The 20,523-nt window shown below is 39.9% G+C and overlaps 1 protein-coding gene across 4 annotated transcripts in view; it reads right to left on the bottom strand.

Annotated features, from left to right (window-relative positions):
* PEX5L (peroxisomal biogenesis factor 5 like) overlaps window positions 1–20,523 on the bottom strand; it is a 175,292-nt gene that overhangs the window by 50,180 nt on the left and 104,589 nt on the right. For 3 of the 4 annotated variants that reach the window (XR_007776027.1, XM_050965943.1, XM_050965942.1), the window contains 3 exons: window positions 9,628–9,739; window positions 4,288–4,497; window positions 733–859 (listed from right to left, as the gene is read on the bottom strand). Coding sequence is in view for 3 of the 4 variants with exons in the window: in XM_050965943.1 (XP_050821900.1) it covers window positions 733–859; window positions 4,288–4,497; window positions 9,628–9,739 (449 nt within the window). In the remaining variant the exon portion in view is untranslated. The remainder of the gene's footprint in view (window positions 1–732; window positions 860–4,287; window positions 4,498–9,627; window positions 9,740–20,523) is intronic. The other variant, XM_050965944.1, reaches the window with a different exon arrangement.

Genomic DNA, 20,523 nt, shown 5'->3' on the forward strand with positions numbered 1-20,523 from the left:
AGCTCTGATAGAACAGATTTGTCTCCCCATACAGCGATCAGATCCAGTATCTCCCGTATGGTCCATGCTGGAGCTCTTTTTGGATTTGGAACTGCATCGCCACCCGTGTTTGCCCAGAACTCCACGCTGGGCAAATAGGAAATGAAATTCAAAAGTTCGCGGGGCATTTCCTGTCTATCTGGCCAGTGCATCCGAGTTCAGATTGCTTTCCAGAGCTGTCACAATGGTGCACGTGGCGCCCAGAGGCCAATACCATTGATTTGCGGCCACACTAACCCTAATCTGACATGGCAATACTGATTTCAGTGCTACTCCCCTCGTCAGGGAGGAATACAGAAATCGGTTTAAAGAGCCCTTTATATCGATATAAAGAGCTTCGTTGTGTGGACGGGTGCAGGGTTAAATCAGTTTAATGCTGCTAAATTCGGTTTAAACCCATAGTGGAGACCAGGCCAGAGGCACAGAAAGCCACTGAGGGAGTCAAAGTGTGAGTAAGGATCAGGACTCCAGAGCACCAGGGTCCCAGTCTCTTACTCGGACTATGCCTCTTTCCCCTTGCCCCGTAGCCTAGTTTCCTTCCTCTCTAAGTTCTAAAAGTGGTAATGCAGAAATGAAACACACTGGGCCAAATTCAGCCCTTGTGTGAGTGAGTGAACCTCAAGTAGAAATCTCTGAGCAAAGTTGGCAATGATGTAAACAGTGGGTTAAAATTGGTGTGGGTGCATGATTTACCATAAAAGCTCTTTTGATGGAGCTCTAGATGATGAAGATTTTCGTTCTGTAGCTGAATGACCCTTGGAGTTCCTCTCTCCATGAAACTTCACTTCATCCCATTTCTCGAGCTGTGTCTGAATATTTACTGGAAAAAAATGAATCTTTTAGGGAACTTAATTCAGAAAACATTATGTCTACAGCTCCATGTAATGGTGGTGAGGAAACTGCACCTCTAAATCACTAAAATCCTATGTTTCTATGATGATTGGAAAGCATATGTTTTAGATGGGGCCCAACCCTTTAGGGCAGTTGAAATTCCTGGGAAAAACTGACATATTTGAGAACCAGCAACACCTAAATCTTGATTTTCATAGTCACTAACATTTTAAGATCCTTCAGGAAATAAGTGGGACTGTGCGTGAACTGAATTATTTCTAAGACTGCGATTCTTTCATGGAGGTTGTGGATTCCATGACTTTCAACGACCTCGGCAACTTCCGCAGCAGCTGGTGTGGCTGAGTTTAGGGCCGCTCAAGCCACTCGAGTGGCCCTCAGCTAGCAGCACCAACTGCTGCTGGAGTAACTCAGGGCCAGCTGCTCTTGCAGTCTCCAGGGCCAGCTGCCCCACGTGCTGCTGCTCAGGAGACCCTAGGCAGCTGACTTCGGGGACCGCGCAAGCAGCAGCTGGTCCCGGGGACCGCTCGAGTAGCAGTCTTGGGGGCAGCCCCAGGGAATGTCTGAGCAGTGGTCCCAGGGGCTGCCCCGGGGCCAGCTGCACCAGCTGCTGCTCAGGTGGCCCCAGGCAGCTGGCTCCAGGGACCGCAGGAACAGTGGTTGGCGTGGCTGACTCCGGGGAGCGCCCAAGCAATGGTTCTGGGGGTGCCCTGAGGACCTCCCAAGCAGCGGTAGTCCTGGGGCGGCTGGATGCCATCTGTAGAGCGGTCCCTGGGAGCAGCAGCTGGGGGTCAGTAAACCCCCAGCACTGGAGCAGACCCCCCCCCAGAGCAGTGGAGCCCCAGAAATAGAGATTTAGTCATGGATATTTTTGGTAAGTCACAGACAGGTCACGGATGGTGAATTTTTATTTGTCTGAGACCTGTCCATGACTTTTACTAAAAATACCCATGATTCAATCTTAGCCTTAGTTATTTCAATGTAAATTATATACATTGCAGAGATTGTGGCAGCTTCTTGGTTGTTTTGGTTATTTTTAGCCTGCAGATTGTGGGCCAGATTTTGAAAATCCAGCCTCCCTTTTAGCACCTGCAATTTATGGGTACAAATGGTTATGGAGGCAATTGAATCATTTAGTCACATTTCTGAACTGATTCTCAAGTTTATTAAGATCTTCAGACATCCAGATAACAACTTGAACTAACCTAGACAAATTACAGGGGTATAAATAAAAAAACAATAAAATGTAAGATTGGAGGCTGAAAGTCTCTTGAACATCAGGGTCTTTTAAAGATCTGCCCTGATGGAAAGAAACGCTGTTATCTTCAGACAGAGAACATTTCCCTTGTCAATTTTTCTCTTGTGGTTGGAAATGATTCAGGTTTGGGACAGTTTGGAAGGAAATGACCTGAATTTAACTTTAAAAAAAATCATTATCCTGCCAAATGTTATCCAGTGATGAGATTTTTTGATATATGAATACTGTGCTTGGGCCAAGAATGGAACTCTCATTTTCCGCAGCTTTTCTGGGACTGATGTGTTTAGGCAAAGTAGGGTGACCTGACAGCAAATGCAAAAAATCTGGACGGTGGTGGAGGGTAATAGGGGCCTATATAAGAAAAAGACCCAAAAATCGGGAGTGTCTCTATAAAAGCGGGACATCTGGTCACCCTAAGGCAAAGCAGTGTGTTACAAGTACAGTTGACATTTGTAATATCTGCTGATTTTAAAGGAAGGTCTAAAATGGGCCTGGCTGGTTTGAGACCTGTTTCTTGCTCTAACTTCTAATAATACCTCCAGGTGATGACCTGGTTGTTTTTAATGAGGATTTTTTTTCTAACTTCTATTCATCCATTTCCAAAACCTCTTCGAGAGAATTCAGTGATCTAGGATGCACATGTATGGTTACTCTTTTACACATACATTGACCCATTCTTAGGAGTGGCTTACATTACCCAGCACAGAAGTATTTAAGATGATATTTTTAAAGACGCTGCCCTCTTCTATCTTTTACCAGTATTTAACATTGTATAGCTCCAGTCCTTCACCTGGATCCCTTTCCTCTTCAGTGTAACGTCTTTTCCACCGCACACACTAGTCTCTCTGTATATAATCCTGGGAAACAACACCTAGAATACTGTATTCAGTCTAGGGCAATTCATTACCAGAAAACAAGAGGGTGGGATTTTCAAAACTATCTAAGTGAGTTAGTGTTAACTAGGCACCTATCAATAGGAGTTAGGCACCTAACTCATTCAGGTGCTTTTGAAGATCTCACCCAGAGACAATCTGGAAAGAGTTTTGAGAAAGTTGCCCCCCAGTGATTTTATTTAAGTTCTGAGAGCTTACCTCACAACAAGCATTGCTCACCATTTATAAGGTATTGGTTTATATTTAATTAAAACTTTGGCATTTGTAAGCCTCTCTCTGGCAGCTACTCTCTTGTTGATTAAAAGCTAATATGAAATGTTTAGTGAGAGAGAGTGTGCCAGAGATGATAAATTACTTTCAAACCAACCCAGCTTGGAAATGTTTTATCCTAATGGCCATCTGATCAGCATTGCAAAATGAATCATAGAATATCAGGGTTGGAAGGGACCTCAGGAGGTCATCTAGTCCAACCCCCAGACAGATTTTTGCCCCAGATCCTTAAGTGGCCCCCTCAAAGATTGAACTCACAATCCTGGGTTTAGCAGGCTAATGCTCAAACCACTGAGCTATCCCAAGCCCAGCTCCTAATAGATAAGTGTCCTGATCATAAAAGTGACATCACAGTTGACACCAGGGGTATATCTAAACTGCAGTTTAAAAACCTGTGTCTGGCTTGTGCCAGCTGACTGGAGCTCATGGGGCTCAGGCTCGGGGGCTGTTTAATTGCGGTGTAGACATTTGGGCTTGGGCTGGGGACTGGGCTCTAGGACTGTGAATTGGGAGGCTGTAGCCTTAGCTTGAATGTCTATACCTCAGTTAAACATCCCCTTATCCCGAGCCCTGCGAGCCTGAGTTATCTGGCATGGGTCAGCTGCGGGTGTCCAACTGCAGTGAAGACATACCCTGAGTGGCACCTTGGAAAAAGAATGATTGGTTTGATTTGCATTTAACAGCTTCCCTCCACTATAAAATCACTTTACCCTCTTACCAAGACATTCCATTGTACGGACCAGCTTCTCCATTGCCCTGCATCCCATGTAGTCATTTACACCAGTGCACACTGAGAGTAAAGTGGGTATAAAATGCTACTAAATCACAATTTACATGCACTGTGCAGTGGTGTAAATGTCTACAGAAGGTGCATGGCAATGAGAAGATGGCCCAAGATGCTTTTTTCTGATAGCAGCAAGGAGCAATTGGTAAAGTTAAGCATGGCTGAGTGGCACTGATGAATTAATCAGCTCTTACCTAAATCTAATGATGATTTCTCTGGTGCTCTCCCACTCTGGACCTTCTGCTCAGCATCCACATTTATAAGGTCTGAGTTGTCTGTCTTCTTTCTGTGGGTTGAAGCCTTTAAGTTTTCACCTCTTGATGCATTCTCTGACTTCTTTGTCTTGCTTTGGGTTTGTAAGACAGGTTCACTCAGATCCAAGAGATCCAGACCAGTTGATAATACTATCAGGGATGCAAAATGTTAGAACTCAGTATTGAGCTCAGTTTTAATTTATTTGATTAGATTTTTCTTTTAAATTTGTTTTAATTGACTAAAGCAAAATTGAGTTAAATTAAACACATTTGTATTTGACATGGTAGATGTTACATGGTTACTGGGTAAGGAATATGAGCAAGATTTTGAAAAGTGACTAGTGATTTTTGGGTGCCTTGTTTTTTTGAGTGCTGGTCTTGAGTCACCTGATTTTCAGAAAGGCCCTTTTAAGTTGTTTCAAGTTGGCAGCAGAAATCACTAGTAATTTTTGGAAGTCTTAGCCCAGAGTTTCCCCACATGATCTAGTTGTCCCAGTATTATGCAATTTGGCTCTGAGAGAGGATTAGGACCAGTCTCACCAGTTTAAAGTACTGAAAGCAATTAAAGCCCATCTGAGTATCAGCCAGTTATGAGATTAGTATTGTGTTGTGCTCTATTAGGGAGAAGATTATAGACTAAATCAGCTTTACCTGACAGCTTGCAATCACTTTGTGTTCAGAGGTAGGGTTTCAAAGATGCATGTAAGGAGTGAGCAGAATGATTCACACTGACTCTAGCCAATCGCTTTGAAGACATTCCCTTCATAATTCTCCCAGTGAAAAATAACACTCTGAGACAATCCATGCTTGCCTTACTCATGCAGTTCATCCTAATGAGGTATCTGGGACTGTTCATATGGGTAAGGCAAGGAGGATTTGGCCATCCATATTTACAGTGTTTTAGGGAGGATATTTCAAAACTATCTGAGATTTGGATGCTCAGTTCCCACTAAACTTTAACAAGAGATTGGCATAGAAATCCTTTAGGCACTTCTGAAAATATCAGTCTAAAATGTGTTAAATACCGTAATTAGTTTTTTGGACACTGCAAGAAACACACACCAAGCTAAACTGTTAATATTCTTATATAAAAATCACAGTTGTCTGAAATTTTTTTACCTACTCATTGATACAAGTAACACATAAGATTATTTTAACAGACATTAAAAAACATTTTTCTTTCTTTTCCAGTTTTTTTTTAGTTGGTGTATTTGACAGCACTCTATTTATATTCAGTTGCACTGTTTTGTCTGTGGGGTCAGTCAATTTCCCCTTTTGTTTATGTGAATCTTCCACATAAGAGGTGAGAGATTTTTTTTTTCAAAAATAGGTAAATGTGATTGTAAAGCAACAAAAACTGGCAGGGGTATTTTTAGGCAGGCATAGCACCTATAATTACTTTTTTTTTTAAACGTATGCTGCCCCTTTAACTACCTGAAGTACCTACAGTCATTCCTCTAACCTCTTTGTCTGTGCTAAAAGAAAAACTATTATTCAGTTTCATTTAATTCAGTGTTCCATTTTCTATTGAAAGATGCATATTGCTTGGGTTACACATTAATTAGAACTAAAAATAATTATCCTCAGCTCTAATAAAGGAATTCTAACAGTTTGAGTTTATGTGAATTTTAATCTTTCATTTCACTGAAATCTTGAAGCTGCTAATTTTTATGTATTTTCCTGCAATTTAACTTTTTTTTTTAAAAAACTGTTTTTATCAATTTAACAGTTCCATGCAGATAAAATACACCTAACAACTGACATCAGTGCAAAAAGAAATACAACAATAAATCCTCTGTTTGCAGTAGAATAATGGGAAGAGACAGCATCATAAATTACTAAAAAACCAACATATGTGAAAGCAGTCCAATATTGTCAAAAAAAGTCTCAAAAGATATCTGCAATTATAATTTAAATTGTTGACTACTTAATACATATTAAGCACTCTTTACTTTTCTTAGATGTAGAAGGATGATATAAGCAGATATATTTCAGATTTCCAAAAGTCCATATGCTAAACTGACTACATTCAAAGTATCAGTTTTAATCCTCTAATTGCACATAACCAATTCCAAGGTTAAAGGAGGAAAGGAATAAACAAACAGCTTCCCAGAAGTTCACCAGGTGCATGAAAGCATGGGTTGACAGTTGAAGACACTTTACAGTTCCTACAGGTCAGAGTTGCTTCTGGTGTATACTTTACTGCTGTTGACCAAGGTTCTTTTGTTACACCTGTTAGTTGTCTGTAAATGTTCAGGCATTCCTTGTCTGTTGGCTTTGACACATTCATGGAAAGCAGCTCATATTAGATCAGTTTCCTATTTGTCTCTAAATATTCATTAATTTATAGTCATTACTGTAGCATTCATTACCATGGTTTTTACTGCCTCATACAGGGAAACACAGCACCTCCTATGCATACAACTCGCTGCAACCATTATTATGTTGAAACCTGAGGTGGGGTTTCTGCCTTCTTGTTAACTGCATCTTTTTTTTTTTTAGTAGTGACATTTGTACAAGAATGAACTTAGATTTGGCTAATGTTTTCTTGAGCATGTGTAAGAAACAGAAGTGTGGGTAGGCTGAGAAGTCAGCATGAATTATGTATGATCATTGTCAATATTTTCAAAGGCATTACAAAGACTTCAGAGATACCTCAGCTGAACCCCCTTCCTAATATGCAGAATCTCCTGCACAGCTTACTGGGCTTGGAAGGGTTCATATAGTCCAACAACATATGTTGCAGCATAGCTTTTTGGGGGAATACACATGATATGTAGTCTTAACCAGTGAATTAAGAGAGATTCTTTGTAATTTATTATGTTTGTACGTTACCTAGCATAGTAGGGCCCAACCTGGTGGTGTCCTTTTAGTGCTAGAATTTTTAAATAATAATCCCACCTTAATTCTGAATGTCCTTGCTTTTGATGACTTAGTTTCAGACTCAGCATTATTTTAGCAACCTGTACAATTCAGTTTTCCAAAGCCCAGGATGAAGTCTTAAGTTGTTGCTTTTTCATCTTCTAAGTCTTGATTCAGTGAATTTGGTTTTGATTTTGGAATTCTAAAATTATTTGGGGTATGGTGTGTTTGACATCATAACTGAGTAGAGAAGTACCAAATAAGGAAGGGGTGGGGTAATGAAAACAAGAAATATCTTGGAAGAAGCCAAACATTCATTGCTGGTGACTGGTTGAGGGAATCTGACATGATGAAAGAGGAGGTGTAGTCCTGCAGCTGCCTACTCTTATGGTGCATTAGTGTAATATTGCTCCCAGTCCTGTTTATAGTGAGTATTTTTTCTTCTCACAGCTCTGAAGCTGTGAAAACATACTGAAGCAAATTGTTAGCCTAGTTAGCATATAATACATATACAGTTGTATGCCTAATCTGTAGGTACAATTGCCCTCATTGCCTTTGAAAATTAGGTAACTGCAAACACAAATATATCAGGTACCTGATTTGGGCATACAGATGGAGTATTGTGCACACAAATTATGTGCATGTTTTACTTGGCAACTGGCAAGTGCCATCTGTCTGAAACTTTCTCAATGTGAAAAATTCATTTATAAGTGGTATCCAAAGCAAGAGGTATGAACACAAATTAGAATTCGCCACTTGGTCATTCCAATGGCTTGTAATAAGGCAAGCTGTTTTATGAAATATTTATAAAATATGGTAGTTGTGTTAACTACATTGTCCCTCAACTGATCAATTAATTTACTTTGATTAGCTTTGTACCTTGCAAGTGGCATATTACCTCTGAACATACCACTGAACAGCAACACTAAAATCTTAAAAACTAATCTTGGAAGACAGTATACTTTTTTAAATTTTGAGTGCTTTCAGGATTACCATGTCATTTTTATTACTTGCTCTATCTTATTGAAACACAAGGCAAATAAGAAATTTATTACATTCTTTCAATAGCAAAACTCCTGAGCACAGCTGCAGGTTTTCTCTTCTTTTCCCAGTGGGAAGGGGATAGCATTTTAGTATCTCTTTTTTTCTCCCCAAGTTTTCAATAAAGCAAGTCTGTAAGTAATAAAGAATTAGTGGCAGGAAGACCAGTGTGGTTATGACAAGCAGAAATGGAGTAATATTTGGCTCATGTTTTTCATAAAGGAACTTTTTTCATTTACAGAAATGCCTAATGCTCCATTGTGTCCCATAAAGTAGGGAACTAAAACCCTGTTCTATAATTTAGATCAGTGTAAATGCTAGGGTAAGAAAAAAATATACAAGAAGAGGTTTCAATGATAATGAGCCTTTGAAACAAACTTGGCAGCAGTTGCAGTGGTATTAGATAGAATACTGTTCATCAGGCATTTTGCCACTATTTAGATGAACATATATATATTTTTGTCATTAACTGAAATTCACTCCAGCCTAGCATAATTTTGTGGGAGTGTGATGGCCACTATTTAGGCATGAACTGCTACAGCTTGAACTAGGACAGTAACAAACTCATATCTTCCCTGCAGTGGTTTGAGCACTGGCCTGCTAAACCCAAGACTGTGAGTTCAGTCCTTGAGGGGGCCATTTAGGGAACTGGGGTAAAAATCTGGGGATTGGTCTTGCTTTGAGCAGGGGGGTTGGACTAGATGACCTCCTGAGGTCCCTTCCAGCCCTGATATTCTATGATAAGACAAAGGGGGATCTGTAACATACACTCACCAATGGGATAACAAAGGCACTCTGTACTTTGGAAGAATCTTACTTCACAACTGGAATGGCCATGTTCATTACAAAAGCCCAGTGGTGAAGACTGCACTGTAGACTAAATGAACGTTATAGAAATAAGACAAGGCCATAAACCATTACTTAAGCCTTTATCAAAAACCATTATCCAAACTTAGGAAGTTTTGATAAAACAAGAACTAGATGCAACCCACCCATGGTTAAGTTTTTGCAAAAGAACAGACAGGCTGAGGAGTTACCAAACCAAAATCACTTTCCCAATGGACTAAAATCAGAGCTGCATATCTCAACCCCTAACTCTGAAGTTTTGGTATAATTTGAGACCTGGATCCTAACAATCCCAGGTTTAAGTTTTTTGATTTTGCAAAACCAAAGCATGACCAACAAGGTTTTGCTACTCCCGGATTAATCCATTTGTAATTTACTACCAATACAGTTTTGTGAAAATAATCAATAATGAATCTTGTTTGATTTAAAAATAAGAAACTAATATGTTATCTGGCAAAAAGTACAATAATTAAGCTAAAATTAAAATTAATTATCTTCCTTTAATGAGGGATGATAAAGAAAATTAGTTACCAGCTGTATTTGATGTTACTGGCCTGGCAATGGCTTCTGGTTTGGTTTCACAGAGAAAGTCATCAATGGAGGGGCTCAAGAGGGGTCTGCTTTCTTGTTGCTCATTCACCAGCTAGCAACAGAAAAACACAAGGGTTAAAGAACTTTGTTGAGATGCAAAATCTAAAGAAATTAAATTCATCCTTACAACAGCATGTGGATAGTTTCTGCTTGTGGGAGAAGAGAGACTCCAGTGATTGTCACCTTTTTCTAAGGTACAGGCAGCTTTGGGGTTAAACATAGACTTTTAACGGCTCTTTCTGAACATCTTAAAATTATGCTCAAATTGCATAAGCCATATATCTTGGTAAAGTACCAAGATGGTTCTTCTATAGCAATTGTTACATGCTACTGATTATAGGCCTAATTAATGAATGCTTGGTGGCATGAATGCATGAATTTCACCTTTTATATTGTCAGTGTGGGAATGACCAGTCAATGTTTATTCATTGTCGTGCATGGGAGGCATCATTTTCCCACTCATAACTCGCACAAGCAGAACTTATTATGATTTATATTAGAAAATCTGCATTAGCCCCTTCAATGTAACCTGTTACGTGAGACACTTCTGTGGAATGCAAGAACATATGAATGACCTAGAGTGAACTCTGTGGAGTTTATGAACCTTTTGAATTGGTTTTTGGCTGTGTAGGGATTATAAATCTACTCTGCATTTTGAACTGTTTACTCCTGTAATTTTCATTGCATGAGTCTGGTGTTTTTTTTAAGGAAGATTTCAATTCAGATTTTCTGTCAGCTAAAGGAAAACCTGTGCTACTGCACAAATTAGGGATAAAAGAATCCAGTTGTTGTCCCTGTGCTGCAGTTGACTCTCTGCTGTTCTCTTTGCAGCATCAGGGCCTCTGCAGACACAACTGGGTGCCCTTTGATGGTATGGTTTGACTTTATTTTATCTTTAAGAATGTTTGGTTTTTTCCTCTGTTCCTTTTATCTCAGTCTCTTTCTTCCCCATTTTCACCCTTCCTTTCTCACACACACACAACCCCTTCCTCTCTCCCTCTTCTATTCTCCCTTTTTCAAAAGTTTGTATTAAGTGGCACATTACCCCACAATATTTTTAACATGAGATGAACTTTCAAGCCCAGGATGTTTGAATGGTTCAGAATTGGCTAAAAGGCATTTTCTCATTCCTGTAGTGTACGACCTCTGTCAACAACCACACTGAACGTTAATGACTATTAATTAATGTATAAAAAACCCTCTGATGTGCGTCAGCACTTACCCGGACAACAGAATCTCAAATTATTAAGAGTAGCAGAACCATGCAGCTTCACTGTTCGTATAAGGCTTGATTCTACACCCCTAAAGTGCTCAGCAATTTGCAAGACACAGTACTTCACAAAGTGATAGGTTGGAGATGATGAGATATGGGGGAGCATGTCCATTTCTGTGAAGAGTAGAATTTTCAAACTGGCCCCCACGTGTGAGCATGTATGTTTGGCGTGTGTACCCACTCATATAATCAGGATCCTACATTTGTGCACTCAAAGTAGACATACACAATGAAAGAGGTTAGTGAGATGAGTGCCCAATTTGTGTGTGTCAATAGGTGCATGATGAAATTTAGATGCTGGTTTGAAGATCTGGCAATCACAGATTCCCATGCACTAGAATCCTGATATTTGTATAGCCAAATTACAAGTGCACCTTACAAGAGAATTAATCATATGGTTTTCACCAGTGTTTTCCAAATTATTCACTCAATGGAATTTAGGGATCAAAGTCTAATGACACATTCTTCTTTTTTGAACACACATACAAGTAATTTCCTAATTTAGGTGAATGTCTGCACTTGATCTGGAAACTGCATTTATTCCAGATGCTGATCTTTGATCTTCATTACTGGTGGATCTGTTTGTACATATATTTTCTAGAGCTACATTTCTAGCAAATATTGGTGGTGTGTCAGACATATCTCTACATAACTGCATGTTCTACTTATATGGTTTTAAGTTTACCAGGTATAATACACTCCTAGTCATTTCTAGTGGGGGAGAAACCAGCTGGATGCTGTGAATATTTTAAGACTCTCCTTCTTCTTTTTAATGATTTAACAGCCCCCAGAAATCATCTGTCATGATCATCAATAAGGTTTCTATCCTTTCTTCCCTCTTGAATTTATGGATTCCATTGTAGGAGCCAGCATGACCAAGAGCTTTTCTGCAGAGATTTTAAAATGCTGAAGATATGTGCTCTGGTGAACAAAAAACCCAAACCAGAAGATTGTCAGAGCTCCCAGGTCAATGGGATCTTCCAAGGTGTATTTGTGATATGCAAGGTTTCTCAGAAATGTCCTACAGAATTTGATAGGAATGAAACCATAGGTTTCTAAAAAATCTATAGGATTTAATAGTAAATGCTAATATTTCTGTAATTTTTTAAACCATGCTATAGAATAGGATTATAATACACCATTAAATTATATAGGATGGTTTAAAAATATTACATTCTCTGGAACTTTACCTTTAAGGGAAACATGGAAGTTGGGGGTGGGGGAAGGAAGGGGCTATTGATAGTCATGGGAATGGAGAGAGTCAAAATTGCCAGTTGGAAGGGGTTGATAGGAGAGGAGCTTAATGCTGAGGAGCTGGGAAGGAAGGATGGCAGTGGAAATTTGAGGAAGCAGCTATGGCAATGTTGAGAATCAGAATGGGGAGAAAAGAGAGGATTCTAATCTGAATGGATCTGAGTCTCTCAAAAGGTTCAGGTGTGGTTTGGGGATGATTAAGAGTTGAGACATATTGTTCCCTCTCTTCCCCCCCCCCCCCCCAACCCTCCAAGTGGCTGGTTCCCACATTTCAAGTCATTTCTTTGTTGTTCTTACAACAAGGCAACTGTCATTCACTAGGATGATATTAGTGATGTGATAGAGGGGCAGGCAGCTCAGAAGCTTCTGGTTAAAATTCTGCTACCAAAATGAAGGAAGACTGAGGATTAGCTCTCCTATCACTGTTCTCTGCAATTAGTATATTTCCAGCAAATGCACTTGATCTGTTTGCCAAGTCATGTTGCCTCTCTCCTGAGTTTTGGGCATTTAGCTGGAAAAACAAATAGGTCCCTCATCTACTTGTTCTTTCCCTCTGTGACACATACACTGATTTCCTTAAGGGTTAAAATCTTGTGGGAGCTCCTTATATTAAAGACTGCTCTCTGGATCAACCCTCAATTGAAAGATCTGGGCTCAGAACAGTCTAGGTAATACAACCATGATAAGTGTCTTCTAATTCTTGCAGCTTAATAAACACAGACTACATATGGCCCAGTAATACAACATATCAGCAACACAGCAATTATTAAGCAGCGGGGAAGGTATTTCATGACGCATCAGACTCTTCAACTATATGGAATCCCACATGCTGACTCTTTTGCCCTTGATAAGCTGGTACAAGAGTAGACTTCTGAGTACCCTGAGATGTATGCCATGCAATTTGGTAAGGCCCCCTCTCTCACATTTTGTTTATATAATTTGCATTCCATTACTGCCACTTGTGTTTGGCCAAATTCATGCCTGATCTAATTCCACTGACTTCAGAGTTACACCAGTGTTCTGAAACGTTCATATCAATAGTTTAGTATTAATGATGATTTATGGTTCACAGGCACCCTCCATCTGAGGCTCTCAGAATACTTTAATGAACTAAGCCTCATAACACCACTGAGGCAGAGGCTAGAGAAGTATTGCCCCCACAATATATAGCTGAGAAAAGTGAGGAAAAGATAAATTAAGTAAGTGAGTTGACCAAGGTCATGCAATAATTTATGTGGCAGAACAGGAAGTATAACCCAGATCTTCTGAATTCCATTCCTATGCTTCAATAACTAGACAACACACTATTATACTGTAATATTATAGGATAATAGGGGACAGTATAATACACTCCAGTATTATGTATTTGCCAGTAATGCAAAAACTACAATTATTGATTACACACTGCTCTTTAATTGATTTACGAACCCTAACTCAGCTAGTGGGTGCCACAAATTCACAGTGTCCTGACAGCTACATTTTGCTTTCCAAAATCTCATTTAATTGAAACATAGTCTCAACTGAAAGATGTCTCCAAACTTATCTAGTATGCTACTTCCTTATTGACTTCACATCCGAGGAGGCTCCATGATAACATAAGATATTCCTTCTAAATTGAAATGAATTTCATGCACATTTATCTGACTTATGCTATCAGACACTAGACTAGAAAAACATGTGTTTTTCCTCCACAAGGAATTCTTTTCTCCAAAAACATGCTCGTTTTTGTTGTTCCGCTGTCATAATAATGACTGAGGGTGTGGGTATTCATATTTTTGGGAAGGTAGTAAGTGGCACAAATATCTGTCTGGAGGCAGACATCAGTCCCTCTAATGTACTGTACAACTTATCTTTAGATCTGATCTGAGAAATTAGTCCTTTGTAAAGAGAGTCTAGGGTCCTGATGTGGCGTTTTTGCCTTTCTCTGTTCCATTATATACTGGTGACTGTATATGCCCCCATTCAGCATACAACATATGCCGTTTCATAGTGCACAGGTGGAATCCACTGGTTTCCATTTTACAACTCGCTATCATTTGCCACATTCAGATACTCTTGCCAATCTTGCTATACTAACTGCCATAATGTCCAGCAGGACTCTGGCTTGTGGGGCTTGGAGAACTGCCATGGTTTGTGCCATCATTCCCATCTGCAAGTGTACAGTAATATTTTATATAGCTACCAAGTGCTTTGATTGAATTTACTGGTTTTCTGTCACTTGTCAAGAAGCGATAGTGCTCCTTGAGTCTAGACTCTCTTGCTTCCTGACTTCCTATATTTTCCCTTCTGATCACTTTCTTCACCCTTAACTTCAACTTTACTCTCTTTGACCTAGGGACAACTTGGTGCCACCTGGCAGAGGGCATGGGGTGCATTGGGTTGTACAGCGATCCCTTGGGTCAGATATGCATAATAGTTCACCAAAGGGTGGTATGTCAAGTCTCTACCGAGAGCCAGTAGCCCACTTGTCATAATCATTGCAAAATGTATATGCAGGCAATATTTAAGAGTTGTGTCTCTATACTGATATAGGTTCTTAAGGTCATGGAGTTGACAGGTCACCAGGATGTGATGTGCTTCAGAAAAATTCCTTTTACCTATCTCCCTGTCTGGCTGTTTGTGTATTGCATGTCTCATAATGTATGCCTATTTGCAACGTTAGCCAAGGCTAAATAAGAGACTGTGAAGTCTACAAGAAAGGGAATCTACAGGATGAAACAAACAGTAGGAGGTGATTGATCTGTTTATGAATAAAGACATATATCTGGCATATCTTGGGGTACAAGAAAACACACAGGATCCTTCACGTAGGAGGCAACTGACACTTGCTTGTCTCATTAAAAGAGTGTCACAGCCAACCTGGCTGTGGAGCATAGCAAGAATTTTGGGTAAGCAATATTCTGATGTCTGCTAGAGTATCTGCTTAATTAAGTCTGGGCACTAGAATGCATGTTATAATTTTTGTATATGTTACCATTTGTTTCCAATGCTTCTACTTGCTACCACTTGAATCTCTGTTTTGTTAAATAAACAAATATGTTTAGAGTGAAACTAAATATAAGTGCTGTGTGTTAAGTGGAGCGGTGAACTGAGGTGGAACTGGTAAGCTGTGGTATACTGTTTCTTTGGAAGCAGTGAATCTGGAAGCAATGAATCTGCGAATACTGCAAGTGTCCTGTGGACCAGGTTTATGCTTGGAGGGCTCGAGGGTTGGGGTGTGCCAACCTGCAGAGTAACAGCGGGGTCTGAGATTCTTACTGGAGAGTGTTTGTGTTGCCAGTGGCGGATGGAGCTGAGGAACTGACTGATGGCAGGCACAGACAAGGCTTCCTCATGCTAAGGGCAGGCAGCAGTGAGGTGCCTCTCAACCCTAGGAAGTGACACACTCTCCTTGTACCGTATTTCCCTGCAATTACTCCTCCTTGCCAACGGGAGCTGCTTTGGGCTGTGGTTACAAGGGCAGCCCCTTTGCCTCCCCCCGGGCTGCTGTGGCCCAGACTCCTGCTGCTCGCATGGCACTCTGAGCTGTGGTGAGGGCGGGCTGAGGAGCAGGAGGATGCACTGGCTGCCTCAGTGCCTTGCCACCAGGGTAGGTGTGAGGCCAGTGGAGGGAGACAGGGTGGGGTTGAGGGCTGGGATGGGGCTGAGGGGGAACAGGGTCTAGTGACAATGGGGAGGGGTTGGAAGGATGGATAGGATGGGGTCAGAGGCCAAACTGGGTGGGATAGGACCTGAACATGGCTAGCTGAATGGGGGGGGGTTAATGTGGAGGAGGGGCAGGATGAGGGACTTTGCCGTGACTCTCCCACCTAACGCCAGCCACCACCAGGCTCCCTCACTCACCCAGAGACCCCCTAGGCTGCTCCAGGCTCTACCCCCACCACCAATCCCAGGCTTTTCCACCCACACTCAACCACATCTCTCTCACCCTGTAGTGGTGCCCAGCCCAGATTCACTCCAGTACTCCCGCCTGGACTGCTCCAGTTCTCCAACTCCCAACAAAGCCTCCTCCACAGGTCCATCCCGTCCTGTACTGACACCTCCTTAGATGCATTCCGCTATCCCCCGCCACGCTCCATCCCTCCCAGCAAGCTCCCTGCAGGCTCCTCCAGTTACTCCTGGCTCCTCCCCAAACCCAGGGAATACTGGCTGTCACCACTCCTGGGGACCTCATGAGGGGAACCAGTGAAGCATCATCACTGACTGGAAATGTCACATACTGAGCTACATAAAACTGGCAGCTATGCCACCGTCTAAAAATATTCCCAGTTCTTTCTGTAGACTTTGGTTCTTGCTTTTGATATTGGATCCTTTTATGAGTCTAGTGGCATCAGACTTATATTTTACAGTGCCTGACGAGAATGTAAAGGTGGCAGGATCTTGTATATCAAAACAAAAATTGGCTGTGCCTTGCTGACAACATACAGTTTACTGAAACCGCAATAAAAAGAGTTTTTAATCATCCAGGCAGCAACCAAACAAAAATATAACTGTAATAAGGCCCTGTTTGTTGAGGAAATGCTCAAATCTGAGAGTGCCAGAAGGCCTGTAGGTAAATGAACCCTGAGAACTTCGCATATCCACAGGGGTAAATTACCAGTGTAAAGACTAGCTTCTTATCAATAGTCGGAGGTTTGGAGGTAGAAATGACATTTAGCCTGCACAATCTGCCTTTCAATCAACGGCTACTACTATCTTATTTACCTTGTTCCCAAAACAACCAGAGTTACATCACAGGTGAAATAGTGGCCACCAATAATTTAGTGCTGACAGCAGATAGGTGTGTGTGTGTGTTTAGGATTCCAAAAGATACAATAATGGGCATTTAAATTCACATGTCTAATGTAGTGTGTAATGCATCTACTGTGCAAAGGTATTTTGTTTTCGCTCTATAGACCTTGAAACTCCGTTTATATTCAAAGTCAATGTGCAGTGACAGTGAGTTGTCGGTTATGTTATAATCTTTAAATGTTGAGTTATGTCCCCTTTCTTGTTATGTTGACCACTTGCTTTAGATTCTTTCTACAGTGGAGGTTTTTTTTTGTCCAGATGAATGGATGCTTTCTGCTTCCTTTCAAACTGTTTTATATCAATATGAATTACAAATTCTTTCATTTCTTCTCTTTTTATTCAGTGCTGTGTCTTAATTGTAGAGCTCTGCATTTTCTGTAGAAGAAATCAAAACTCTGGAGGTGGTGTTTTTTTTCTTTATAATGAGTTTATACAGCCCTGAGAACACTTACTGAACTACCTGGTACATTTCTTTGGGAACTCTTATCTATGCTGTTGACAAAGACCAAATGCTTTCTTTGTTTGCACCATGTACCTTTCTTCAAACCTTCCGGTACTCACTTATCTAAACTCAGCAAAGATGAAGCCAGCTTCCTTTCATAGTTTCTTTAATTTCCTAAACTACTGGAGCTGATTCCTTATGCCAGCAATTCTGTTTAGAACCTATGTTTGTAAACTTTACATTACAACTATTCTGTTTGGAGACTACCCTCATTAAAGGAGATGAGTAGTTTTGTGGATTAGCGCAGGGGTTCTCATAAGTTTTCATAACCTGATCCACATCTAAATAGAGATCAGTTCCCCTCCCATTTGCAACTGCACAGATTTACCTGTTCCCTTTAGTAATCCTAGAGCAGCCCAGAGTCAACTACAGCAATTCCTTACAAAATTCCTTACGAAATATTAGGGATGTATTTAATTTATTTAGACTCTTTTGATGTGACTCACCAGCTGAAAATGTGAGATCCAGCACCATAGGGCCAGCCAGCTTTCTACAAACCACCAGCAAATGCTCAGTGGCTCACCTTTGTGCTAGAGGCTTGTATATCTCTACAGACTATCTCAGATGGACAGGAGATATAATAGAGTCTCAATTTGGAGGAATGATACACTGGCACTGGAGAATTGTTCTTGGACCTAATCCTCCTACTCTTCAGCCTAAAGATCCATGTTATGTCTAACCACCAAACCAGTATGAAGAATGTGAAGATGGAGAAGAGAGGACTAAACTGTGGCAAAAATACCTTGTCCTATTGTAGAATGTACCTTTTGGTAAAGATCAGACAATACTGGCCAATCTTCAGCTGTGCTGAAAACCCTTGAAAGTCAAGGTCCCAAATAACAAAAATCTCTTTAAACCATACCCTTGCAGTATTTTGGCTTTGCAAATGTATGGATATAAATTCAGGTTTATTTGCAACTGTGGGGTTTATTTTGGGGAAGTAAGGAGGCTGGTCTGTGTAGCAGACTGCACATTAATCTGAAATTTTTGTGTTATGGAGTCAACATACATAGATTTCCAGCTGTTGTAATGCTCCAAAGGGCTGCAGATTTTTTCTTCCTGATCTTTCACAATGTTGCTAATACTGCAAGTGCATTCCTTAAACACAGGCACTTTTATCCTGTACTCATTCTAGCCCATATGCAGTATTTATAATCATGTACTTATTACTGTAATTTCACCATTGGTGGAATAGCTGGTTCCTTCCCCCACCTGCAAGGCTGGAGTAGCCCCCACAGCATAGGGTCTGAAACAAAGGATGCTGGGGGTACTGACATACCCCCTAGCCTGAAGTGGTTTCCATTACATACAGCGTTTACAGTTTGATTCAATGGCTTTCAGCACCCCCACTATAAAAATTGTGGGGCAAGGCGGCTGGAACAGTGTGGTCCAAAAAAAAAAGACAGGTTTTTTTTAAATTGGTTTCTATAACCATGTAATAGCATCTATAAAAATTACTATAAAAACCAATAGGGCTTGATTTTCCATCGTCTTGTGCCTTGTGTTGTCATCTACACCTGGGCAAAATGAGTGTAAAGTATAGCATTTATTCAAATGTTGACCATAGAATGAATAAAGACTATCCTTTTTATGGGTTTTCTTTTAACCATCCTATAGAATTCTATAGCAGGAATACACTTTTCTGTTAAATTTTTTAGGGTTGTCATAGAAACTGATGGAAGGTTTGTCATTTTCTATTAAACTGTACAGACCTTCTCTATAGGGGGTATGGCTTTGCACAGGTATTGGCACTGGAAATGGTCATATGGCTAACTTGAAAGTTCTCTGTGGGTCTTTCTACGTGCACCATGCAACTCAGGTGACCAGTAGCACAATGCAAATAGCAAGTTAGAAATAAGAAATAGTCAAAGCAATAGTATTTGTTATTTAAAATAAATCAACAACTAAATCTGTAAAAATTAATTTCTATTCACAGATAATTCATGAACAGAAAAAGGGGCTAAATTAATGTAATTTTTATTTGCTGCATATAGCTTTTTCAGATCTTTTTGTGACCATGGAATAATAGCCAGGACTTTTTAAAACATAATAATTATATTGTTTCATATCATTCTATTTTTATCTCTTCCTTTTTTGTTAAATGGAGTCCTATACAAAGATATATTGTAAATGATCTTAAACTCTCATTATTTCCCTTGGTAATGTAAAATTAAGTTGTGACAGAAAAGTCTGTTTAATTTGTGATTGAAAAGTCTTAACTTTAGGCAGGCAGCCAATTTATGAGTTTTAAACTATGTTGTCAAGGCAACTTTTTTTATTATTCTCATGGGAATGTTCGTGCTGAAATCATACATACTTGTCTAAAAACAATAATACTAAAATAAGTTTAATAGTATTTAACTTAGAGATACAAAGTTGGCTAACATACACTTGCATATTTTGTTTTCACAACATTTTAAAGTTATATAGCTTATGCTGTGTGGCTAATATTAGATGAAACAATATAAAGGGGAAAATTAATTTAATTCATTTTTAATGTGTTGCTATTGGTAGATAACTTTAAAACAGATGAGACTACATAGCTTTGAAGTATTAAATTCATTAATAGCATCTTCTATATGTTATTAGTCTATTAAAACATAGTGTACAAACAAGTACCTCAGCATACCGCAAAGGTCTGTTGTATGAGTCCAGTGCCACTCCCACTGAAATAGTGGCAAAATAACCACTGACTCTAAAGAGAACAGATTTGGCCATTTCAAGACAACTTTTGTTCTATATGTTTATGTAAAATGGGCCCGATCGTAGTAGGAAAACAATCCCAGTACTGTAATGCTATTAATTTCAATTGAGTTATTCCTGATTTACACCAATGTAAGAGAAGAGACTGCACCCCAATATAACTAGTCCTACTGACTAATTTTTGCCATTCTACATAGTGCCTGTTAATAATGTATATTAATTAAATACTTCCATAGTGGTATGGTTTCTTTCGTACAAGGGATGCTACAAATCATTCTGCAAATTTAAAAGCTAAGAAGCTCATAAGAGGTTT

Source organism: Gopherus flavomarginatus, chromosome 8 (genome assembly GCF_025201925.1).
Source record: "Gopherus flavomarginatus isolate rGopFla2 chromosome 8, rGopFla2.mat.asm, whole genome shotgun sequence".
Lineage (NCBI taxonomy): Eukaryota > Metazoa > Chordata > Testudines > Testudinidae > Gopherus > Gopherus flavomarginatus.